The sequence below is a fragment of the Eschrichtius robustus genome, chromosome 7 (assembly GCF_028021215.1).
Source record: "Eschrichtius robustus isolate mEscRob2 chromosome 7, mEscRob2.pri, whole genome shotgun sequence".
In the NCBI taxonomy this organism is placed as follows: domain Eukaryota; kingdom Metazoa; phylum Chordata; class Mammalia; order Artiodactyla; family Eschrichtiidae; genus Eschrichtius; species Eschrichtius robustus.
Genome location: NC_090830.1, coordinates 137,070,345 through 137,096,670, shown reverse-complemented (window position 1 = coordinate 137,096,670; position 26,326 = coordinate 137,070,345). Strand labels below are relative to the sequence as shown.

The following is a 26,326-nucleotide window of genomic DNA, read 5'->3' as shown; positions in this document are numbered from 1 at the left end:
GCGCGGCCGCGCAGCAGCCCGGGCCCGCTCCCGCCCGGAAGTTGAAACTGCATCCCCGAGACTACATCTCCCAGAGACGCCAGAGCTTCTCCGATGCTGATAAGGCCCGCTGCGCCTTCTATCAGCCAACCAGCCACAGGAAGACGGCCGCAGACGGGGCTCGGAGACCAATCACAAGAAAGGAGGCGGGCGCTCCTCCAGCCGGTCCAGGGTCTGTAGTCGAATCGTGGCGAAACCCTAAGAGTAGGTTCTTTGGAGCCCCACGGCCGACTCAGTGATCGGAGAAGTGACGGCCAGCCCTCTTCCCAAATCAATGACCTGAGGCAAACTTACCCTCGTCTCCTCAAGGCTCTGGCCTCCGCTACTCCTGCCTGCCGCCTGGGCCCGCCAGGTCTCAAGGGTTCCTTGCGGCGCCCCGCCCCCAGCCCCTCATTGGCTCCCTTGGGACACGTGGGCGAAGAGGGCGTGGTCGCGGCGGCGTGGGCCGGCAGCGGCACCTTGCAGCCTGTGGGGATGAGAGGCTGGGCGGACTCGGGCCTGGGCCCGTATGGACCCCCTGGCGCTGGGCCGGTGGCGACGGCGGAGGCCAGAGGAGCTGCAGGTTCTGGGGGACGCGGTGAGTCCCCCGGGGCCTGGGCCTTAGGAACGGGAAGGCGGCGGCTCTCAGCGGGCCCCCACTGGGCCTCGAGTCTCCTGGCGCCCTGCCTGGGAGGAGGCCCGGCGGGAGCGGGGCACGCTCACTTGCTGGGGCGGAGCGTAGTGGGCGGGGCCGCCCCTCAGGCCGCGCCTGCGCAGAGATGCGAACCCGGGCGCTCAGGAGCAGTGGAGACGTAGGGTCCCTCAGATGTGCGCGGGGCTCCCTGCAAGGTCTCGATGTCTAGGTCAGGGGGGTGTCCCGCGTTCTGCACGCCGCTGTTCCTAAGTCACGCCTCCACGTGCAGGCGCTGGGCTGGGTGTGGTATGGGTGCCGGGTGAGTAGACACGCCAGTCCTTTGCTGTGAGAGCAGGGTAAGAGGTGATCAGTAAGGGTGGGTCCAGGGCCTAATCAAGCTGGGGTGGGTGGGTCTGTGTGAGGCTTGAAGGGGAAACAGTGTGGGTAGGAAGCGCCTAGGCTTTTAGGGAACTGGAAGAAGTCCTGTGGGATTGGAGCAGGAGGGCAGGGCCTCTGAGCTGCGCTCTTGTCTAACACCTCTGCCTGCGAATTGCTGTTTCTCACTTCATCTCGTTTATTTCCTTCTAAGAGCAGCAAGGATCTGCCACCATACCGAGCTTCTTAATTGTTTGTCTGCTTCTTCTGGACCTACGGGCTCCATAAGCACGGGGTGTGCCCTCTGAGTTAATGCAGGCAACGTTTTTCTCAAATGTTTTGCACAGCATAGCAGGAGTGACGAGCTTTCTACTCTGCAGCATGTTTCCTCACCACCCACTGCCTGACCACGAGCCAGTATCACTTATGTTCTGTCACAGTGGCGCCCCACTCCCTTGTGCCGTATTACAGGGCATAGGTTAAGCTTCTGTAACAGAGGGACTTCAAACCACATTGGCTCAAACCGGATGGAAGTTTGATTCTCCCGTACATTACAGTATGGAGGTGAGCCCAGGGCCATGGAACACAGAGCCGCTAAATATAAGTATGGGACTGGTGATACCCAGATCAAAGACATCCAGGGACCCAGTTTCCTTTTGTCCGTGGCTTCACCACTCCCTGGGTGTTGTCCTCCAGACAGTGGGAAGTAAATAGTGGAGTGACACGATCATCCTGACATTTAAAGAGCTAACTAACTCTTTCCACAGAGCAGCTCTGTGGGAAATGAAAGGGATAGTGGTCAGAGGGGAGGCCAGGAATAAATAGATCGTGAGAGGCGACAGAGGTTCAGACAGAGGGGAGTGAGATGGTGGCAGTACACAGACTTGGCTGTGTAATTTGGAGGAAGAACAGTCAGGTCTTGCTGGTGGAGTGGATGTGGAAGGAAACATCAAGGGAGGAGTCCAGGTGACTCCCGGCGTTGTGACTTGGACACCCGGATATGCAGTGGTGCTGTCATTGAGGAAAGATTGACGTGTGACCGCAGGAGAAGATGAGGAATTCCTGTTAGGCCACACTGAGTTGTGTGTCTTAAAGACATTTAGCAGAGGTGTGGCAGATACTGCCAGTCCTTGAGTGGCTACCACGTGGGTTATCAGTTTCACCACAACCCGTTATTATACCCGTATTACCAATGAGGAAACTCGGGTACAGAGAGGTTAATCAACTGGCCTAAGGGTACACAGCTAGCAAGTGGTGGCAGTAGGTCTTAAACCCCACTGTCTGCCTCCGGAGCCTGTGTTTTTTTTAAAAAAAAAATTATTATTTATTTATTATTTATTTTTGGCTGTGCTGGGTCTTCGTTTCTGTGCGAGGGCTTTCTCTAGTTGCGGCAAGCGGGGGCCACTCTTCATCGCGATGCGCAGGCCTCTCACTATCGCGGCCTCTCTTGCTGCGGAGCACAGGCTCCAGACGCGCAGGCTCAGTAGTTGTGGCTCACGGGCCCAGTTGCTCTGCGGCATGTGGGATCTTCCCAGACCAGGGCTCGAACCCGTGTCCCCTGTATTGGCAGGCGGATTCTCAACCACTGCGCCACCAGGGAAGCCCTCTCCTGTAATCTTGTTAGTGTCCTGATCATGGTAAGGTTAGCTAATGTGGTAACACGTGTAGCAGTTAAATATCAGTAGTGTTTATCATTTCCGTTGGGTAGCTGTTTTTTGAGCATCTGTTGTGTATCAGGAACTGTTCTAGGCTCTGGAAGAAGAGACGTGAGGTTCTTGCTTAGGTTGACCCTGTGACTCGGGGCGTCCAGTGCCTGGCTCCTTTCAGTCCCTGCCCACCACACTCACCATTCCTTTAAGAACAGAAGTTTCTGCCTAGAACACCTGAAGATTCATGTCTTCTCAGCCTTTCATCTCCCTGAAGACTCTCCTTCCAAAAAAGCTCTGTGAAGAGCGAGTTCTCTAGGCAGAGCCTACCTGAGATGCCTGGGCTCACGTCGAATTGATATTTTTTTCCGGTTTCATCTGAGTTGATCCAAGATCCCTTTTTCCAGCTTTTGATTCCTAGGGATAAGTGGCCATTTCCTGTGTTGTAATTTCTTTCCATTCTTTGTGGATGTCCTTTAGAAATGAAATAGAAGGATACATTAATTCATTGGCTATTACAGGGTTTTTTGCCTATCATTTTTCTTTCTTTTTATTTATTTTTTAACAACATTATTGGGGTATAACAAACTACAAGTATTTAAAGTGTACAATTTGGCTTTTTGGCTGTTATAAATAATGCTTTTATGAACATTCATGTTCAAGTTTTTGTATGGACATATTTTCATTTCTCTTGGGTATATACCTAGTGGTGGAATTTCTGGGTCATATGGTAACTCTCTGACCATTTGATTAACTGCTAAATTGTTTTCCAAAGTGGCTGCTGCATTTTACATTCCCACCGGCAGTGTATGAGGGTTTCAGTTTCCCTGCATCATCACCAACACTTAATCTGCTTTCTGAATTGTAACCATTCTAAGTGGATGTGAAGTAATACCTCTTCGTAGTTTTGATTTGCATTTTCTTGATAACTAATGATGTTGAGCATCTTTTCATGTGCTTCTTTGGCTATTTGTATATCTTCTTTGGAGAAATGTCTGTCAGATCCTTCGCCCATTTTTAAATTGGGTTGTTGTCTTTTGATTATTAAGTTGTAATAGTTCTTTGTATATTTTAATACCAGTCCCTTATTGGATACATGATTTTCAAAGTTATTCTCCTATTTCCTACCCCTGTTTTTTCCCTATAAGTCATAGTTTTTTTAGCTTTTACATTTAGATCTACATTCCATTTCAAGTTAATTTTTAAATATGGTGTGGGGTAAGGTTCCAACTTCATTCTTTTGCCTGTAGGTATTAAGCTGTCCATTTGTTGAAAAGACCATTCTTTCCCCCCATTTAGTTGTCTTGGCACCTTTGCTGAAAACCAGTCCACTGTAAATGTGAGGGTTTTTTCCTGGATTCCCAGTTCTGTTCCATTGATCAGTATGTCTGTCCTTAAATCAGTACCATTACTGTATTGATTACTGTAGCTTTATAGTAAGTTTTGAAACCTGGAAGTGAGAGTCCCCCAACTTTGTTCTTTTTCAACATCGTTTTTGCTATTCTGGGTTCCTTGAATTTCCATAGGAATTTTAGGATCAGCTTGTCAATTTCTGCAGTCAGCTGGAATTCTGATAGGGAATGTATTGAATCTATAGATTAATTTGAGGAATATTGCCATCTTAACAATGTTAAGTCTCTGATCTGTGTACATGTGATGTCTTTCTAAGTTTCATTGATTTTTCTCTTGCTTTTCTGTTTACTGTGTCAATAATTTTCACTCTCATCTTCTTTATTTCCCTTTTTCTTCTCATGTTGGGTTCACTGGTTCTTTTGTCTCTTGTGACTGAAGGTGGATTCTGAGGTCACTGGGTGGAGGCCTTTCATGCTTTCTAATGTAGGCACCAAGTGCTGTACATTTCTTCTTTAGTGCATGTTATGTTTTGTTTTTTATTTTTTCAGTTCAAAATGCTTTAGAATTTTCCAATTGATTTTTTCTTTGATGCATTTATTATTCAGGAGTGTGTTATTTAGTTTCCAAATATTTGGGGATTTTCTAGAGATCTTTGTTACTGCTTTCTAGTTTAATTCCACTGTGGTCCAAGAACATACTTGGCGTGACTTGAATCCTTTGAAGTTTACTGACACTTTTTTCTTTTTCTAAAATTTAATTTAATTTAATTTAAAAATTTTATTGTAGTAAGAATGCTTAACATGAGATCTGTCCTCTTAGCAAATCATAGGTGTACAATCAGTTATTGTTGACTGTAGGTACAGTGTTGTACAGCAGGTCTCTGCTGATGAGTAACTCTCCATTTCCTCCTCTCCACAGCCCCTGGTAGTTAGCATTCCAGTCTTCGTTTTGTGAATTTGACTATTTTAGATACCTCGTATAAATGGAATCATGCAGTACTCGTCTTTCGTTATCTTGCTTATTTTGCTTGGCATAATGTCCTGAATGCCCCTCCCTGTTGTTGCATATTGTGAAATTTCCTTCTTTTTAAGGGCTGAATGGTATTCATTGTTTGAATATACCACATTTTCTCTATCCATTCATTTGAAATGGACATTTAGGTTGTTTCTACATCTTGGCCATTGTGCATAGTGCTGCAGTGAAAGTGGACATGCTAAATATCTCTTTGAGATGTTGATTTCAATTCTTTTTGATAAATGTCCAGAAGTAGGGTTGCCAGATCATATGGTATTTTTAATTTTTTTGAGGAACCTCCATACTGTTTTTCCTATGAGATGACTTCTTTATGACTCAAAATATGGTTAGTCTTGGAAAGTGTGTATTCTGCTGTTGAGTGAAGTGTTGTATAAGTGTCAGTGAAGTCAAGTTGGTTGATAGTTTGGTGCGTATCTTCTGTATCCTTAACAATTGTTTTCATGTCCTATAATATTTTTAATGTTCTAACAGTTTTTCTGAGATGGTATTGAAACCTCTGAATATAATTGTAGATTTGTCCTTTCTCCTTGCACTTCTGTAAGTTTTTGTTTCATGTACTGTGAAACACTTATGTGCATATACATTTATGAGTTGTATGTTGTCTTGATTAAGTGACTCCTTTGTCATTATGAAATCACCTTTTATATCCCTGGTAACATTCTCCATTCTGAAATCTATTTTGTCTGATATTAGTATAGCAACGTTAGCTTTCTTTGGATTGGTGTTAGCATTGTATATCTTATTTCACCTTTTGACTTTTAATCTGTTTGTATCTTTGTACTAAAGTGAGTTTCTTGTAGACAGTCTATAATTGGGTTTTTTTCTGTTATTCAGTCTGACAATCTCTGCCTTTTCATTAGAGTATTTAGTCTATTTACTTTTAGTGTGACCGTTGATATAATTAGATTAAAGTCTGTCATCTTGCTTTTTGTTTTTTATTGGTTTTATTTACTTCTCCTTTTTGGTTTAGTAAGATATTTTTTATGATTTCATGTTATTTCCTTTGTTGACTTATTAGCTGTAACTTTGTTTTTTGCTTTATGATTCAGAACGTGCATCTTCAAATTGTACAGTCTGTCATCAGGTGGTACCATACCACTGTACATGTAAGCACCTTACAATATACCCTTCCATCCTTCTCCTCTCTGCTTTTGTGCTCTTGTTGTCCTACAGTTTACCCTGATATATGCTGTAAACCATACTATATTATTACTATTTCTGCTTAAACAGTCAGTCATCTTTTAAAGAAGTTTCAGTAACAAGAGCAAAAACTTACTGTTTGCCCACAGAGTTACCATTTCCAGTGCACTTCATTCTTTTGTGTAGATTCGTATTTCCATCTGGTTTTATATTTTGGTTTTCTTCCTGAAGGAACTCCTTTAACATTTCTTATCGGACAAACCTACTGGTGATAAAACTTTTGACCTTTTGTACGTCTTTATTTCAGCCTCGTATTTGAAAGATATTTCTACCACATACGGAATTCTAAGCTGATAGTTTTTTCTTTCAGTACTTTAAAGATGTTGCTCCGCTGTCCTCCTAATTTTGGTTTGTTTCTAACGAGAGATTTGCCGTCATCCCATCTCTGTTCCTCAGAATGTAATATCTTTGGCCTCTGGGTCCTTTCAGTTTTCTCCGTATCAGTGGCTTCGAGCAATTTGCCCATGATGTTCTTTGGTATAATTGTCTCCATGTTTTTGCGTGTTTGGGGTTACTGAAACTCTTGGGTCTCTGGGTTTATAGTTCTCCTCAAACTTGGGACATTTTCAGCCATTATATCTTCAAATATTTTTTTTCTGTTTCCCCTCTCTTCTCTCTTACGGGGGCTCCAATTATATACATCATTTAAGCTTCTTGAGGTTCTACCACTGATGCTCTGTTCATTTTTAAAAATCTCTTTTCTTTATTTTCAGATAGTTTCTATTGCTGTGCCTTCAAGTTCACTAACCTTTTCTTCTGCAGTGTCTAATCTGCTGTTGATTACATCCATTCCCTTTTTTTAAACAATTAAATCACATAGCCCTCTTTATTATTTATTTATTTATTTTAAAAATTAACTAATTTATTTATTTTTGGCTGCGTTGGGTCTTCGTTTCTGTGCGAGGGCTTTCTCCAGTTGCGGCGAGCGGGGGCCACTCTTCATCGCGGTGCGCGGGCCTCTCGCCGTCGCGGCCTCTCTTGTTGCGGAGCACGGGCTCCGGACGCGCAGGCTCGGTAGTTGTGGCTCACGGGCCCAGTTGCTCCGCGGCGTGTGGGCTCTTCCCAGACCGGGGCTCGAACCCGTGTCTCCTGCATTGGCAGGCAGATTCTCAACCACTGTGCCACCAGGGAAGCCCTACTTTTTTTTTTTTTTTAATCTCAGACATTGTAGATTTCAACTTACAACGTTTGATTTGGATTTAAAAGATCTTCCATATCTCTGTGTAGCATTCCAAACATATAGAATACAGTCAAAATAACTTTCTAAATGTCCTTCTCTGCTAATTCTCACATCTGTGTCGGTTTGGGGCCAGCTTTGATAGGTTGTTCTCTTCACTATGCATCATATTTTTCTGCTTCTTTGCTGGTCAGATATTGTGAATTTTACCATATGGGGTGCTGGATATTTTTAGATTCCTATAAACATGCTTGAACTTTGTTCTGGGTCACAGATAAGTTACTTGGAAAAAGTTTGAGCCTTTGGATCATGCTTTTAAGATTTGTTAGGTGAGACCAGAGTAGGGCTTGGTCTAGGGCTAATAATTCCCTACTCCTGAAGCAAGATCTGTGTACTCTGCCCTCTGCGTCATGAGTCATGAGATTTTCCAGGTTTGGTGGCAGGGTCAGACAGTATTCCCAGCCGCGTCTGAGCACCAGGCACCACTGTTTCTAATCCTTCCGTGTGGCTCTTTTCCTGCCCTTGCGTACTTTCTTTACACATGTATGCTGGTCAGCACTCAGCTGTATGTGTGTGGATCATCCTGTGTCTCCCTCTAGGCCACTGTCTTTTCTCCAGGGCTCTGTCCTGTGAGCCCCCGACATGCTCAGCAATGTGTTACGAACTCAGGGAATCCCCCGGGCTCTGCCTCGGTTCCCCTTGCCAGGCCGCAGCCTGGAAACTCAAGGCAGTGAGGGAGGGCAGGTATAGGGCTCAGCCCGTTTGTGTCCCTCTCTCAGGGGTCACTGTTCTTTGTTACTTGTTGGTCAGTGCCTTGAAATCTGTTGTTTCATTTATTTTGTCCATTTTTGGTTGTTTCGTGCAGGAGGGTGAATCTGGTCCCTGTTGCTCCATTTTGGCCTGAAGAGCTACTTGCATTATTGATTCAAAGTTTATAGAAGGAAGTTGCCACACACACACATATACTCAGTAAAGTTAAGTTTGAGGCACTCCTTAAACAGTGCAAGAATGTCAACTGTGAATGCTTTCTATCTGTTTTGACTTAGAATATTTTAAAGTTTGTGTAAGTTGTGCACTGCAGCAGCAAAGTCACTTGCTGGCTAAAACCGCTAACAATGTGAATGTTTTCTGCACAGAATTTAGCTTGTCAGCCCTGGTGTGACTTTATTTAGCTGCGCTGTGTGGGTTCTTCTGCACGTTGGAAGGTGTTCAGGTGCACATTCTATTGGCAGACATGTTTTTCCTTCTGGGTACGCCTGCACACAGGTCATGTCTTCAGTCCAGGGATGAGCAAGCTTGAGCTTTGTGAGAGGGCAGGTAATTTTGAGTTGCAATCTGGAATGTTTTTGATGTAGCTGTTGAAATTTAGATGTGAGTAAATTGTAAAATTCCAATCTGCCATTTTCACCAATTCTTGGTATTATGAACAGCTGCCCCTAAATTAGAGGGCTGAGGATATTTTATATCCACTCCTTCTCTGGATAACTTTTAGATCTACCTTTGCTAACACTTGAAAAGTTATTCAGTAAAGCTAGTAGTCCTTGTAGGCAAAACCACTTAGACATATTGATGGCTTTAACTCCATCCAAGTTATCCTATGGGGTTGAACTTACAAAGTGAGAAAATTCAGAGTTAAAAATGCTTGTTTCGTCCTGTAGGATGTAGGTTTTATGGCTCATCTGCTGAATGAGATCCCCACTGTGAAAATCTAATGAACAGGGACTTCCCTGGTGGCACAGTGGTTAAGACTCTGCCTGCCAATGCAGGGGACACGGGTTTGAGCCCTGCTCTGGGAAGATCCCACATGCTGCGGAGCAACTAAGCCCGTGTGCCACAACTACTGAGCCTGTGCTCTAGAGCCCACGAGCCACAACTACTGAGCCCTCGTGCCACAACTACTGAAGCCCACGCGCCTAGAGCCTGTGCTCCGCGACAAGAGAAGCCACTGCAATGAGAAGCCCGCGCACTGCAACGAAGAATAGACCCCACTCACCGCAACTAGAGAAAGCCCACGCGCAGCAACAAAGGCCCAACCCAGCCAAAAATAAATTAAAAAACAAAACAAAACAAAAAAACCTAATGAATAGTAGCTGATGATGCGGACCCCTGACAAAGCCCTTTTGTTTTGCCTTTCTGTGGCCACTCTTTTCATTCTAAGTAATTGTAACCCACTCTTCAAGAAACAAGTTATTTATTTCTCTCACCTGTCTTTTAGTTTAGAAATCACCTGTTGAGCTACTTCATATTATCTGGTCTACTCAGTTTAATTGTATTCAGCCATCCTCCCATCTTGAAAAAGGAAATTTATCAATCATAATTCACCTTCAGTTATAACTCTAATACAGACCTCATACTGCCAGCTACACATAGCCTCAGTCATTTCTAGTTTTCAGCAGATTTCTTTGTACATGACACAGAAAAGTCAGAATGAGGTTAGGTCAGTCAGGAGGTACTTTTCCATGGTTTGGGCCCTTTTAGGTGTCTGTTGTGTTCAGCAGTGACCCATGGAGGACCATGACCTGGCGTCTGCTTCTCTAATTGCCAGGTGCCCAGAACCAAGCGAGGCACCCAGTAGGTGTTCAGCACCTACTTTGTGACTGCTTAACGTGGAAGAGCGTGTGTGTATGTGTGTTTAACTGAAAAGAAATGAAGGGAGGATTACGTTGATGCATAAAATTGTTGACATTTTTAAAGTATCATTTATTTAGGGAAACTTATAAACCAACTGAGTGCAGTGTGCCCCTTCAGGACCATGCCCGTGGCCCATGACTTCTCGGATTTCCCTTTTGCGCTTATCATCAAGACCACGTTGATTAGGGTTTTTAAAATATTAAGCGTACAATGAAGTGATTTTTCGTCACTTTAGTTGTGCAACCATCACCACCCAGTTTTAGACTGTTTGCTTCACCTCAGAAAGAACTCTTGTGCCTGTTTGCAATCACTCCCGTTCCCACCCCCAGGTCCAGTCAAGTGCTGACCTACTTTCTGTTTCTCTAGATTTGCCTTTTCTGGACATTTCATGTAAACAGAATCATACAGTGTGTGGTTTTGCAGCTGACTTCTTTCACTTTCATAATGTTTTTTGAGGTTCATCCATGATGAAGCATGTATTGGTAGCTTGTTTTTTTATTGCTAAATAATATTCCATTGTATAGATATACCACATTTTGTTTATTTATTCATCAGCGGATGGACATTGGGGCTGTTTTTCCTTTTTGGCTATGATGCATAGTGCTGAGAACTCAGAAGGGTCACATAGAGATCACTGTGTGGACATAACTTCTCATTTCTGCTAGATAGATGTCCCTGACTAGAATGGCTGGTTCCAATGGTAAATTTATGTTTAACTTCCTAGAAACTGCCAAACTGTTTCCCAAAGTGGCAGTAGCATTTTGCACCTCCACTGGCATCCTGTGAGTGTTCTGGTTTGTCCACATCCTCATGGTGTCTGTCGTTTTGATTATAGTTATCCTTGTAGGTGTGAAGTTAGGCATTCACAGCAATATAAATTTGCATTTCCCTAACGACGAACGATGTTGAAGATCTTTTTATGTGTTTATTAATCATTTATATCTTTCTTGGTGGATTGTCTATTCAGGCTTTTTGCCCATTAAAAAAAATAGCTTTATTTATGTATAATTTTAAATGGGTTCCCGGACCCAGTGCCAATGTGTGTGTGTGTGTTGGGGGAGAGGCTTGCCCACAGCAGTTCTTGGACACCAGTAGGATGTCCAAGGATTCAGCTCAATCCTGACACTAACTACCCAGGGAGAGCATCAGATCCCACAGGTAAAGGGCTCAGTCCCCCAAGGCTGCCCTGCACTTCAGATGCCCATCGAAAGCTCAGGTTGTTACCAACTGGTTATAAATCAGAGGTTCCCATGACCCCCTCCTTAGATTCAATTAACTTCCTAAAACAGCTCACAGAACTCAGGAAGCCCGTTTACTCACTGGATTACCGATTTATTGTAAAAGGACATTGAAGGATACGCATCAACAGCAAGATGGAGAAACACATAGGACGAGTTCCTGAACAAAGGAGGTTCTGTCTTCCTGGAGCTTGGGGCCTGGCACACTGGTTGTGGAAGCGTCTGGCTCCCCATCCTGGAAGCTCTCCGAACCCCCTCCTTCTGGGTTTTGTGGCGGCTTTGCTATGTACGCATGATTGAACACTGCCTCTGCCCCTCTCCCCTCCCCGGAAATCAGGGGGTGGGACTGAAAGTTCCATCCATCTAGTTTTCTATCTTGTTCCTCAGGCAGCAAGTCCCCCCACCCCCCAGGTGCTTTTCAAAAGTCACTTCATTAGCATAAACCCAGTCGAGGTGGAAAGGGGCTTGTTATGAATAACGAGACACCCACTTCACCTTTATGGCTGTGAAGTGGTTTCAGGAACTGAGGACTAGAGACCACATGTTATGACAGAGAACACTCACATTGCTCTAATCGCTTGGGAAATTCCAAGGGTTTTGGGAGCTGTGATCCAGGAACGACGGACAAAGACCAGGTATATCTGAAAAATACATTTTGGTCACCTGAATGACCACATATATATTTCTTATAAATCACAATATCGCAAACTTATATACCGTTAAGTCCACTCTGTTACAGTGCACGGATCCGTGGTTTTAGTGTACGTACAGGGTTGTGTAGACATCATCATAATCTTAAGTTCAGAACATTTTCATCACCCCAAAAGAAACCTGGTACTCATTAGCAGCTACCCCTCCCCCAGCTCTGTCTCTTGATTTGCCTGCTCTGGCCAATTCATATACATGGAATCACGCAATATTTGGTCTCTTGTGACCGGCTTCTTTGAGTTAACGTAATAATGTTTTTAAGGTTCATCCATTTTGAAGCATATATCAGTATTTTATTCCATCTTGTTTCTAAATAATATTACATTGTATGGATAATACCACGTTCTATTTAACCATTTCTGTTGATGGACATTCAGGTTGTTTGCACTTTTGGGATTTTATAAGTAATGCTGCTGTGAACATTCATGACCGAGTTTTTGTGTGGACATATGTTTTCATCTCTCTTGGGTGGGTACCTAGCTGTGGAATTGCTGGGTTGTCAGCTAACTCTGCGCTTAACATTTTGAGGAATCACCAAACTGCTTTGTAAAGCAGCTGCACCGTTTAAATTCCCACTAGCAACAAATGAGTGTCCCATTTTCTCCACATCCTTGCCAACACTTGTTTGGATTATAACCATTCTAAGTGGGTGGGAAGTGGTATCCCATTGCGGTTTTGATTTGCCTTTTTCTAATGACTAATGATGTTGAACATCTTTTCATGTACTTATTGACCATATGTATATCTTTGTTGGCAGAATTACTATTCAAATCCTTTGCCCGTTTAAAAAATTGTGTTGTCTCCTTGTTGAGTTGAAAGACTTCTTTATATATTCTGGAGACAAGTCCTTTAACGTGTATATGGTATGTAAACAGTTTCTCCAAGAATGTGGCTTGTCTTTTTACTTTCTTAATGGTGTTTTTTGAAGCCCCAAAGTTTTCGATATTGATCAAATCCAGTTTATCAATTTGTTTCTTTTACGAGTCACGCTTTTGCTGTCATATCTAAAAAAATCTTCGCCTAACCAAAGATCACAGAGATTTTCTCCTGTGTTCTCCTCTAAAAATTTAATACTTTTGGTTCTGACATTTAGCTCTCTGATCCATTTTGAGTTCATCTTTGTGTGTGGTGAATGATAGGGCCCTGTGTTCCTCTTTGTGCATATGGATATAGAATTACACCAGCACCATTTCTTATGAAGACTCTTCTTTCTCCATTGAATAGTCTTGGCACTCTTGGCACAAAAGTTAGTCGACCATAAACGGAAGGGTTTATTCTGGACTCTCAATTCCATTCCATTGATCTGTTATGTGTATCCCTGTGCCATTACCACACTATCTTGATTACTATAGCTTTATATTAAATTTTGAAATATTTTTCATACATTATTGTGAAGTTTTTAGTGTTGCTTTAGTGTATGTTTCAGTCTTGTCTCCCCAGTTAGAATGAATGCACACTGAGCCCCAGCTCTGCCATCTCAAATCACCAGGCAAGTTACCTGAGGTTTGTGGACTTCGTATAAATAAAATTCCCTATCCTTCCTACGTCGCAGAATTTTTGTTTGTTATTGATGCACGGACTTCCCTGGTGGCGCAGTGGTTAAGAATCCGCCTGCCAATGCAGATAGAACCCTTCCCGGACCAGGGTTCTATCCCACTTTGCCGCGGAGCAACTAAGCCCGTGCGCCACAACTACTGAAGCCCATGCGCCTAGAGCCCGTGCTCCGCAACAAGAGAAGCCACAACGAGAAGCCCGCGCAGCACAACGACCCACTCGCTGCAACTAGAGAAAGCCCACACGCAGCAACGAAGACCGAAGTGCAGCCAAAAAAAACCAAAGAAACAAAAAGAACACGTGCAGAAACATTCCAAGCTATAGTTTTTTTATCATTGCAGGGACGGTTACCAGGCTCCACCTGCGGTGAGTAGATTTTTACAATTTAGGGTTATAGTGTCCTTGGTAAACCATGCAAGCAGAATTAATCCTCAGTCTAGAGTGTGCATTTGTCTTTTAACTGGAAGTAAAGAGTGGTTTTTCTTCACTCTCCTCCGCTGCCTTCCTCTAGGGAACCGGCTCTCAGTCCTGCCCGAGGCTTACCCTCGTTCATCTCCTCATCAGGAGGTGATGCGTTCTCTTCGCCGAGCTAGACTCAGTCCAGGGCGTGGATGCAGGCCCGTGCCTGGTAAGGTGAGGAGTCTTCTGGAAAGGGCAGCTGAGGGAAGCGAAGCGCAGCATCTCGATGTTACGGTCCACGTGGCTGAAGTCCTGGGATGCCCTGACAACATGAGGGTGAGAGTAGGGACCCTGGCTTCTGGTGTTTTCTGTAGTTTGCTCTGTGCTGCAGAAAGCAGCCCCTCCCCAAGAGCATAAGGTCGTTTTCCAAGTGTCACTGAGGGGGAAGCTCTGCTTGACGGAAACACGCTTTCTTTCTCAACGACAGTCTGTAGGCCTTATTAATCCTGTTCGTAAGCACTGACAGTTCTGTATCAGAGCTGATGGACGTCTGCATCAGCTATTCCAGCAAAAGTAAACTTTCTTTACTACGATAGAGTTAAAACTAACCTATAAAAAACTCAGCAAATGTTCTAATAACTAGAACTCAGTTAACCAGCATCACACACTTATAATACAAATGATCTCTAGAATAATCTCCATTAGTCAATAAAAATCCTTAAAATACCGTTGAAATGAAAGTTGAGATTATTGTGTGTGTGTGTGTGTGTGTGTGTGTGTAGAGAATTACCTTTAATTGCATTACCAGCTTCTAATGATTTACACTGGCGTTCTAACTTAGAGTAAATATGCTTGACATATATTAGCATATGTATTATATATGCTTAACTTAAGGTTCTTAAGAGCGCGCCACTTTCCTGCTGCGCTGACTGAGGAGGATACACGCTGTGCTTCCGTCAGGGTTCAGGGAAGTTGGCATCTTTATCCTCCACCTCATTCTCGAGCACAGAGTCGAGAAATGGGTTTCCAGAGGTGGCCGCAGGTCTGGCTTCAGTCCAGGGCAGAGCTGGCCCTCGACAGAGCCGGGCTGGGCAGTGCTCTGTGTGCTCCCTGTAGCTGGCTCACCCGCGTGTGCCCGGGCGCATCAGGAGAACAGCCCCCGTCTGGTTTCTACGAGCCAGGGCTGTGCACTCCGTTCCTGCCGGCTCGTGAAGCCTTTACCCCCACCTCCCGTTCACCCCACTCACCAAGCTCGCCGGGGCCCCGTCACTTCCAGCAAAGGAAAGAGTCCCGGCAGCAAAGGCATGACCTACCTTCTCAACGGAGGGGAGCTTGTCTTTCCCAGACCTGCCAGCTGTGTGTCCCATTGTTGTGGGAACATGATACATCTTTTATGTTTTAATGTATGCATCTTATCAAGTGTCTTCTCTTACTCAACCATGTTCCTGTTTCAGCTCCTCTCTCGCGAGGTTGCTGTTCGGTAGATCTTCTCCAGTTATTAAGTAATGGGGTCTTTGTGTATACTCAGGATTTTAATTTTGTTTATACAGAGCAAGAGTCTTTTATTTGGGTGGTACATCTTCATCTGCCTTTACGAAGGCTGACAGAGCCTCTGTAGTAGGGAGTGGAAGAGAGCAAGCCATGCAGCACAGGCATCCCGGAGTTAAATGCCTCTGCAGCGTTCGTCTTCCTCTGGTCCAGGCCAATCCACGATAACTGGAATATTTCCCGAGTAAATGATACGGATCAGTATCGTATGCGGCCAGCTTTCAGCAATCCACAGTAAATGGCAGAAAACATGAACAATTTAATCCACTCAGCTGGCTGAGGGCCACCAAGCAGGTGATCCCCACATTCCCTGGAGGAGCACAGCCCTCGCCGACCACCCCAGTGTCAGTGTGGCTCCCCCTTTCCCCTGCCCCGGGATTGGGGACCCAGCCCCGGCCACCTGAGTGCCGCGAGGAGTGTCAGCTTGTCGCCGGCTGTGGCCCCAGGTCTGCTGACTTACTGTGCCAGATGTTGTTAGACCCCAGAGAGGAAGAGTTTAGAGTGTAGCTCCAGAGTGTGTAGACTCCATCCAGAAAGTATGGCTTGCGGCCGCAGTCACCCACCCACGCCCCTTTGCTTTCCTTTTTGGCAAGTGGTGTTAGGAAGGAGCGAGGGAGACAATGATACTGCAGTTACCAGCCTGTGATGTTACTGACGGGAAAGTCGCAGCCTGTGTGTAAGATGGCCCGGGCACACTTTGTATCTCCACTTCTTCCCTTTGCCCCGATGTTTTTTCCGCCGTGCCACCCAGCACGCGGTGTTCTGGTTCCCTGACCAGGGATGGAACCCGCACCCCTGCCGTGCAAGCGCGGCGTGTTAACAACCGGACCGCCAGGGAAGCCCTGCCCAGATTATTGGAGCTTGACAATAAACCCCTTTTACACATCGTGCTTCTTTTTGCAGTGTAAAGATTGAGCAGATCCTGAGTAACCGGAGATCTAGGTCCTTGGTCTTCTCTTCTTCAACACTTTGATCGACTCAGGTGGGACACAGAAGGCGGCGTCATTTCCAATCACAAAGGCAATCCGCATGATTACAGCAGTATTTGGCAGTACTTTGATACACTAGAAAACAACATGGAAATCAAATTACACGTAACAAGGGGACGTAGCAGAGCCTGCAGTTGAACTTAAAGAAGAACAAGGACACTCAGTGTCCAGCCACGGGACGGTGCTTCCTGAGGAGGAGACGCGGAGCTGGGGGCGCCGGCCTCGCGTGGACCCAATGCCGTGGTCGCCGGGTCCGCTCGGCTGACGGGGGTTTCTTCCCCGCAGGCTCAGGGCTGAGCCGTGGAGGTGGGGACGCGGCTCTCCTCTGTGGGTGGCGACAGGGCATTGCAAGTGTTTTGCATGGTTTGTTTTAAGAGGGATCTTGACGATTTAGGAACTCCAGGGCAGCGTGTCTAGGGTGGGAAGATTGTGGAAAACCTCAGATACGGGATAGTGAAAGGCAGTAGGAAAGTTTGGCTGGAGAGAATAGCTTAAAAAGTACCTGAGAGCGGTCTTCACACATCGGAAAGGATTTTTATCTTATACACCTGTCACTGTTTATTTTATGTTGCTCAAGAGGGAAAAATTAGAATTAGCGGGCTGTGGGAAGGCAATTTGGCTTGCATCTGTATTTCTAAAAGTGTGGCATACATGCCACAGCGGGTACGAGAGACTTTCTTACCTTCATTTTTAAAATTTTATTTCCGGATAGTTTTAGACTTACAGAAAGGTTGGGGGAGAAAAAAAAAAACACCCAAATATAGAGAATTCATGAACACCCTTCACCTAAACAGCATACATAATCGTAGTACAATTAGCAAACCATGAAGTTCACATTGGTGCAGGACGATTAACCAAACTACAGACCTTACTCCAGTTTCACCTGTTTTCCCACTAACATCCTTTTTCTGTTCCTGGATCTAATCCAGGACCCCACATTGTACTTAGTCCCGGTGTTTGCTTAGATTCTTCCAGTCTATGAGGCTTCCTCAGTCTTTCCTGACCTTGGCACTTTTTTTTTTTTTTTAGCAAATTTATTTATTTTTGGCTGTGTTAGGTCTTTGTTGCTGCACGCGGGCTTTCTCTAGTTACGGCGAGTGGGGCTACTCTTCCTTGCAGCGCGCGGGCTTCTCATTGCAGTGGCTTCTCTTGTTGTGGGACATGGGCTGTAGGCGCGTGGGCTTCAGTAGTTGTGGCACGCAGGCTCAGTAGTGGTGGCTCGCGGGCTCTAGAGCTCAGCCTCAGTAGTTGTGGTGCACGGGCTTAGTTGCTCCGCGGCATGTGGGATCTTCCTGGACCAGGGCTCGAACCCGTGTCCTCTGCATTGGCAGGCGGATTCTTAACCACTGTGCCACCAGGGAAGTCCCGACCTTGGCACTTTTAAGGAGCAGTGGTCAGTTATTTTGCAGAAGAATGTCACTCAATTTGGTTTGTCCAGCATTTTCTGTCATGAGGTTGAGGCTGTGCATTTTTGGGCACGAATATCACAGAGGTGATGTTACGCTTTCTTAGCGCATCCCATCGGGGGTCCATGATGTCAGGATGTCTCATTACTGGTGATATTAACCTTCGTTCTATCTCTGGATGAAGGTGGTTTCATCCCCTGTAAAATTACTGGTTTTCTCTTCGTAATTAATACCTACCTTGGGGGAGATACTTTGAGACTGTGCCATATCCTACTTCTCCTTAAATTTTTGCCTACTGATTTAGCATCTATTAGTAAATCTTGCCTGAAATATTTTTCACTGTGGTATATATTTAATGATGATTTTGTCTTTCCCTCATTCATTTTACACTTATTAATTAGAACTCATCTGCAAGGAAGAACTATCCTTTCTCCCCCACTTATTCAATTATTTATGTTTTGGTTAGCCTCATGGGTATTTATTCTGTGGATTACAATCCACTGCTATTGTTATTTATTTTATTGCTTGAGCTGTTTCAGCTTTGGCCATTAGGAACTCCTTTCAGGTTGGTGCTATTTTATTTTGATGTGCCCTTGTCCTTTAAAAAAAACACAACTCTTTCTTATTTTGGGTGCCAGAAAATGTTTAAGGCTCAGCTTATATTTTCCTTGCTCCATCCCTGAATCAGCCACTTTCCATGGAGCCCAGATTCCTTTAATGGGAGAATGATATTTAGAAACCAGTATCTAGGGGCTTAGGTGTAGTCTTGCTGCTAGGATGCCATTGTTCTCAGCAGACATAGCTAGGAAATGTATGTATTATATACATATTTATAATGTATACATTATAAAATACATATTTTATATATGTGTGTAAATGTGTATATATTTGTATTTACATATACATACACACATCTATGTATATTTCTGTATCTCTATCTGGATATGTATTAAAAACTGTGCATTCATACTAATAATTCCATTTCTAATCCAGCACTCCTGTGTTCATTGTAGCCTTCTCCCTTTCTTTATTTGTAATTTTTCTTCAATAGTAGAAACCTGGCTCTCATTATTGACAATATATTTACTTATTTATTCAATCCTAGTATGCCAGTAAAGCTTCAAACTGGTAACCCTGCGAGAAACAGATTTACTAACTAGAGTCAGTGATTGCATACAGCCTCTTTACTTTAAAAGAGGTACTTTTAAAGAGGTGGCCTCTTTGCTTTTCTCTTTATCCTTGATGTTCTGCAGTTACATTGTGATATGTCTGGATGTGGGTTCTTTTTCTGTCAATCCTGTGTGGCGTTTGGTTGGATTTTCAAATCTAATTCATTTCATGCCTTGGTTCTGAAAAATTCTGTCATTAGTTCAAATATTGCCTCACTATCATTTATTTATTTTAACCCTCCAAATCTGGAGGATGTATGTGTGTTGGGTCTTCTCAATCTACCTTCATTCTCCTTTACTGGTTTTCATAGTTTTTTGTGTCTCTGACTCTGTGCTGCGGTCCAGATAATTTTTTTGGTTCTGTCTCATAGTTGATTAGTTATTTTTCATCAGTGACTCACTGTTTAGTGATCTACTGAGTTTTTCCATAACTATACTTTTCATTTCCATAATTTCTAATGGGCTCTTTTTGTCTGTCATTAGCCTTTTAAGTTTCTAGTCAGAATAGTATTTTCCAGGCTTACTCAGGATGGTTCTGTCCTTCAGTGGCTATGTTATTCTTTTGTAATACAGTTCTGTTCATTTGTTATTGTTTGTGTTCCATTTGGGTCCCCTCTCCCTGACATGCTGGTTGATTTAAATTTCAAACTTATTGTTTGGGCACATGAAATGTTACTACGGTTCTAAGACTCAGAGCTACCCAAGAACAAGCTCAGCAGGGTGGGGCTCCCGCCTCATCCCTGGTGCCAGCCCCCTTCTGGCCAGCCCTTTCCCACCCACTCTCTTCAGCTTCTGATATATCCTCCCAGTATTTCTTTTGCACAGATGAGCAGAGAGGTGTATAATGTCTTATATCCCCTTCTTTCGTACAGGCAGGATAGCAGATTATAGATATTCTTTTGCAGTTTGTCTTTTTACTTCACGATATATCATGGAAATCACTGCAAGCCAGGGACCCTCCTCCTTTTTACTGCTGCATGGCGCTCCACTGCCTGGAGAGTACCATGTTTGTCCAGCCACTCTCCATCTAGGTTGTTTCCAATACCTTGTGCTTTAACCAGTGCTGCCATGAATAACCCTGTGCAGTGTTTACTTTTCACACCGTTGTTGCTGTGCCTGGAGGGTAGATTCCTAGAGGTGTAGTTTCTGAGTTAAAAAGTGTGGACGGGCTTTGTTACATACATGCCAAATTTCCCTGCAGAGTTTGCATTCCCATCAGCAATGTGCCTGTTTCCTACAGCCTCACCAACAGAGGCTGCATCACACTTCAGCCTGATAGATGACAGTGGTATCTTGATATTGTCTTAATTTTCACTTCTGTAAATATAAGTGAGTTTGAGCTTTTCCCATGTTTGGAGGCCATTTTTATAACTTTGTTCATCAGTTGTCTGTTCATGTCTTTTTTTCCTATTTTTCTCTTGGGTTTCTGGTTCTTTGTCCCTCAATTTTTATGAGAGTTTCATGTATTAGGGTTATTAGCTCTTCTCTTGTGGTGTGTGCTGCAAATATTTCCCTCCAACTTGTAGTTTCTCTTTACTTTGTTTAGGGTTTTGTTTTGTTTTGCCCTGCAGACATTTTTATTTTTATATAGTCAAATTTATCAAGTTTTGTTTTGTTCCTCTGGATTTTGAGTCATAGTTAGAAGGTCTTTCCCTACACCAAGGTTCAAGAAGCATCTATTCGCATTTTCTTCTAGGAATTATAGTTTCTTTTCTTTTTTACATTTAGCTCCCTAATCCATTTGAGGTTTATTTTTGTATATGGTATGAGATACAGATTGTATTTTATCTTTTTCCAAATGGCTACCTGGTTGTCCCAGCACCATGTATTAAAGAGTCCATCTTTATCCCACTGGCTTGAGATGCCAGATTTTCATACACATTCAGGTTTCTTTCTGAACTTCTGTCCCATTGGTCTGTTTGTCTGTTTATCACCAGTACTACCCCCCCCTTTTTCTCGTTGAAGTATAGTTGATTTACAATATCGTGTTAGTTTCAGGTGTACTTGTGAACTTTTTTTTTTCAGATTGTATTCTTTTATAGGTTATTACAAGATATTGGGTATAATATCTTGTGCTATACAGTAAATCCTTGTTGCTTATCTATTTTAAGCACAGTAGTGTGTGTCTGTTAATCCAGTACTCCTACTTCCCCCCCCCCCCTTTGGTAGTTTGTTTTCTATATCTGGTGGGTCTGTTTCTGTTTTGTATATAGATTCATTTGTAATATTTTTTTAGATTCCACATATAAGTGAGGTCATACAGTATCTGTCTTTCTCTGTCTGACTTACTTTACTAAGCATAATATTCTCTAGGTCCATCCGTGTTCCTACAAATGGCAATATTTTGATATTTTTATGGCTGAGTAATATTCCATTGTGCATATACACCACATCTTCTTACGTCAGTCGTCTGTTGATGGGCACTTGGGTTGCTTTCCATGTCTTGGCTATCATAAATGTGGTGCTGTGACCATTGAGGTGCGTGTATCTTTTTGAATTTGAGTTTTCATTTTTTCCAGATATATACCCATGAGTGGAGTTGCTGGGTCATAGGGTAGTTCTCTTTTTATTTTTTTAAGGTACCTCCATAATGTCTTCCATAGTGGCTGTACCAATTTACATTCCCACCAACAGTGTACAAGGGTTTCCTTTTCTCTACACCCCCTCCAGCATTTGTTATTTGTAGACTTTTTGATGACGGCCATTCTGTAACCCTACTGGGTAACATAATACCTCTAGGACAATGGTGAACCGAAGTGGAGACTGGGCATTCTTGCTTTGTTCCTGATCTTAGTGGAAATGCTGCTAGTCTCTTCCCAATAAATAAGATACTGGCTTTAGGATTAAGCTATGTGTATTTTTTCATGTTAAGAATATAACACTCAATTCCTATTTTCTTTAGTTTTTATAAATGGGTTTTAATTTTGTCACAGGATTTTTCAGCATCCGTGGAGATAATATTATTTTTTCCTTAGCTTTATTAATACAGTGAATGATATTAATGGATTTCCTAATACTGAACCCAACTTTTGTTTTTAGAAAAATATCCTACTTGGTCATGATATGTGATTGCTTAATGTGATATTTAATTCTATTTGTTAATATTTTATGTAATATTTTTGCATTGATATTCATGAGTGATACTGGTCTGCAGTTTTCTTTGTTCTGTTTATCTGATTTACCAGAGTTATACACGCTTCTTAAAAGGAGTTGGAAAGTTTCCTTCCTTCTCGGTGCTCTGGAATAATTTCTGTGCAGTGCACCGGAATGATCTGATCTTTGAAAGTTTAGTGGAATTCCCCTGTGGAACCGGCTGGTCCTGGTGCTTCTTGTGGGGTACTTGCTCATAACCCTTTCTGGTTTTTTTTCTACAGCAGTCATCTGTTTAAGCTTCCTATCTCTGATGGGGTCAGGTTTTGTCATCTGAATTTTCTTAGGAAGTTATCCATTTTGTCTACATTTTCAAATTCATCTGCATAGAGATCTGCAAAAATAGTCTCTTACGATTTTTAAAATTTCTTGTGTTTCATTTTATTTCCCTTGTGTCATTTCTTATTTTCTGTATTTGTGCTCTCTCCCCTTTTTTTCTCGGTTAAGTTAGCCAGTGGATTGTCTGTTTTGTTAATTCCTCTCTCCCCACCCCCAAATCCCCAGGATTTAGATCTACTATTTTTCAATGGAAAAACCTCTACTTCATTAATCAGCTTTTCCCTCCATTATTTCCTTCCTTGTGTTTTCTTTTGGTTTACTGTGTTGTTCTTTTTCTAGTTTTTATGAGCTGAGATTTTATTAATTCATTAATTTTATTCTTTCATTTTTATTGGTAACATGTTAGTATAATGAATTTTTCTCTGATAACTGCTTTAAATCCATTGCATAGATTCTGATAGGTAGTGTTTTCCTTGTAATTATTTTTTTAATTCTGTGCTTTCAGGTTATATTTCCTCTTTCATCTGGGAGTCAATAATCAGGTTTTAAAATATCCAGGTGGATGTGCGTTTCTGTTTTTTGTTTTTGTTAATAATGTATAGCTTTATTGCCTTGTGATCAGAAAGTGTTGTTTTCAATATTTCTACCTCATGGAAATTATTGATGTTTCCTTTGTGACCTAATATATGATCAGTTGTTGTGAATGTGCTGTAGGTTCTTGAGAAGAATGTGATTCTGTGTTATCAGGGTATGAAGTTCAGCACATATCCATAAGATCTACCTTGATTGAGAACGCCATTTAGATCTTCTGTCTTCTTCTTACTTTCTGGAACCCTTGCTCTGCCTTGTACTGAGGATGGTGTATTAAGTCTCCTATGATTAGCATGATTTTGTCTCCTCGTATCTCTGTATAGTCTTTGCTTCGTAAAGGTGGTGGTTATATTGTTTGGTGCATAGATGTTCATGAGCATTAAGTCTTCATTGTGAACTATGGCTTTTAGCATTAAATATGTCCTCTGTTGTATTTAATGCTTTGTGGCTTGAAATCTACTTGGTCTATTCCTTCTTTCTGTTTTCATTTGTCGGTATATGTTTGTCCATTCTTTTTATTTTTAGCCTTTCAAAATCATTTTATTTTAGGTGTGCCCCTTGTGTACAGCATATAATTGAGTCTTGTTCTGTGAACCAAATTTAAAACCTTTCTTTAAAAATAGGTGAGTTAGGGCTTCCCTGGTGGCGCAGTGGTTGAGAATCTGCCTGCCAATGCAGGGGACACGGGTTCGAGCCCTGGTCTGGGAAGATCCCACATGCCGCGGAGCAACTAGGCCCGTGAGCCACAACTACTGAGCCTGCGCGTCTGGAGCCTGTGCTCCGCAACAAGAGAGGCCGCGACAGTGAGAGGCCCGCGCACCGCGATGAAGAGTGGCCCCCGCTTGCCGCAACTAGAGAAAGCCCTCGCACAGAAACGAAGACCCAACACAGCCAAAAATAAATAAATTAATTAATTAATTAAAAAAAAAAAATAGGTGAGTTAAGCTCATTAATATTTGACGTGACTTGATTTATTTGCGTGCAACTCTATCATAATATTCCATAATTATGTATATTTTCTTATATTTGCTATTTCTTTATGCAATCTGTATTCTTTGCTTTTTTATTGAGATTTTTTATTTTGGATTTAGGAGAATTTGTATTTTCTAGTGATTACTTTTGTATTTAAACCTATTTTAATGTCCTTAGTAATCGGTTTTATCATTTAACTCTTTACTGTCTGATTTATCAATTTTTTCCCAGTATCGTTTAATATGCTCCTGTCACTTATACAATATTGGCCTATACACAGTCAGAATTTTTCCTCTTTCCCTCCCCCTTTGTTTCTCATATTTTAGTTGAATTATTTCTGCTTTGTCAGAGTATGTAATATTTGCACATTAGTCTTTTGACCTAATCCCACCTTTATTTTAAATTTAGTCTTAGATGTACATCTAAATACTTTCAAATGCTTACAAAAAATGCTTATGCTGGAATTTTCCCAGTCATCACTTGGTGAGATAAAGCTTACCTTCACATAGAATCCTCAGGAAGGGCTGATGGGTGTAGTATTCTCTAAATTCATCTATGTTGAAACTCTTTTTCTGTAATCTTGATATTTGAAGGACAGCTTGCTGGATTTAAAATTCTTATTTTCTTTCATTGAGATTGAAAAGAATGTTTCTCCATTGTCGTCTTACTTGTATGTTGGTTTTGAAAAACCTGATGCCAGTCCAGTTCCTTTGCACTTTCATTGATCTGCATGCCCAGGGGCCTTGAGGATTTTATCTTTATCTTTGAAATCTCCTAGTTTTATTAGGATATATCTCAGCGTTGATCATTCTGGGATAATTTTCCCAGGTGCCCTGTGAGCCTTTTCATTTTAAGATTCAGTCATTTTTTTTGTTTTGGGGAAGTTTTCTTAGGTTACAGTTTTAAACATTAGTTTTGCTCCATTATTTTGCTTTCCTCTTTTCGGAACTCTGATTTATGAACGTTATTCCTTCTTTGTCTTCCATTTCCACTGCTTCCTTTCCTCCCTTTTTTTTTTTTTTTTCTTTATGTTCTTTTCCTTCTCTTGGTTGTGCTGCTGTCCTTCTTTGGTGCCTTTTATTAATTTTCACTTGAATTTAATCTCCTTAGTGCATTTTATAATTTATTCCTCATTTCTGAGATAATTGTGCTTTTTCCTTCCATTGCTTTCCTGAACTCATTCAAGTCTCTTGGTTTCTCCCTGCTTTTGTCCCTTTCTGTTTTTACATTTTACATTTCTCATTCAAGGTGGTTTTTCGTATCCTCAAATGTTTGAGCGTTTAAGTATGTTTTTAGATTGTTTGAATTACAATCTTCTTTTGATTCCTGGTTGTTTTTCAGGAGGAATTTTTATGTTATTGGGTGTTTTGTAAAGATTGCTGGTCTAATGGCAGTTCTTCTGTTAATTTGGCTGAGTCCAGGTGTAGCAGGTGTCTGTCTGTCTGTCTGTTTTGGTGATGGACAGGGGAGGGCATGAGGCCCCTGGTATTATGGTCCTCCTTGCTTGCAGGACCCTAACTTCCCCTCTTTCTCCTTCTCATTTTCACCACCCAGCACCCAAGGGGCACTCCCCCAACTCATTTGCCTGTTTCCCTCTCAGGAGCTGTGAGTTTGGAGGAGAGCCTCTTTAAATGGCGTCTGTCTGTTTCCACGGTGTGGACTTTGGAGGCCCTGCCCCGAGTCTGTGCTCCGGGGCTCCGTCTGCCGTGTCTGGGTGGGCTTTCCGGGGGCAGATCACTCACACCCTCACTGGCGTCCCCACTCCGTCCAGCTCACAGCTTCTGCTTCTGCCCTTGCTCAGCGTGGAGCCACGCTGGGGGTGTGGGCTGGAGTAGAGGGGACCCCGCACTGGGGTTTGGTGGCTTTTCATTCTCACTGGCCGTATTCTCAGGTGTCAGTGTTCTCTGATTTCAGGTTGTGCCCAGGGTGTGGTTCAGTGCAGAAGTGACTGTGACCTTTCTGTATTTCCCAGTGTTCAGGAAGAACTGTAGGCAGGGGGGTGACTGCCTCTGCCCTTGTCTCAGCCGCCTGGATTCCACACTTTATTTACCCCAGGACATTATTCTCAATGGTTTAAGAGGCTCAGAGGTCAGCGTTTTCCATTTTCATCCTCAGGTATCTGTTTTAAGGCATGTTAGGGAAGAGTAAAACTAGCACTCTAAACCCATGATAGGCGGTTTCTATCAATACATTAGATAAATCCATTAAGTAAAAAAAGTCAATTTAGAAAACCATAAATAAATAATAGGACAGA

The 26,326-nt window shown here is 42.8% G+C and overlaps 1 protein-coding gene across 3 annotated transcripts in view; it reads left to right on the top strand.

Moving 5' to 3' along the window:
• Window positions 1–404: 404 nt before the first annotated feature.
• C7H10orf143 (chromosome 7 C10orf143 homolog) overlaps window positions 405–26,326 on the top strand; it is a 39,956-nt gene continuing 14,034 nt past the window's right edge. Inside the window, exon 1 of one of the 3 annotated variants that reach the window (XM_068548763.1) lies at window positions 405–616. In XM_068548763.1, coding sequence (XP_068404864.1) covers window positions 548–616 — 69 coding nt within the window. In that variant the 5' untranslated portion in view covers window positions 405–547. The remainder of the gene's footprint in view (window positions 617–26,326) is intronic. The other 2 variants (XM_068548765.1, XM_068548764.1) reach the window with 2 other exon arrangements.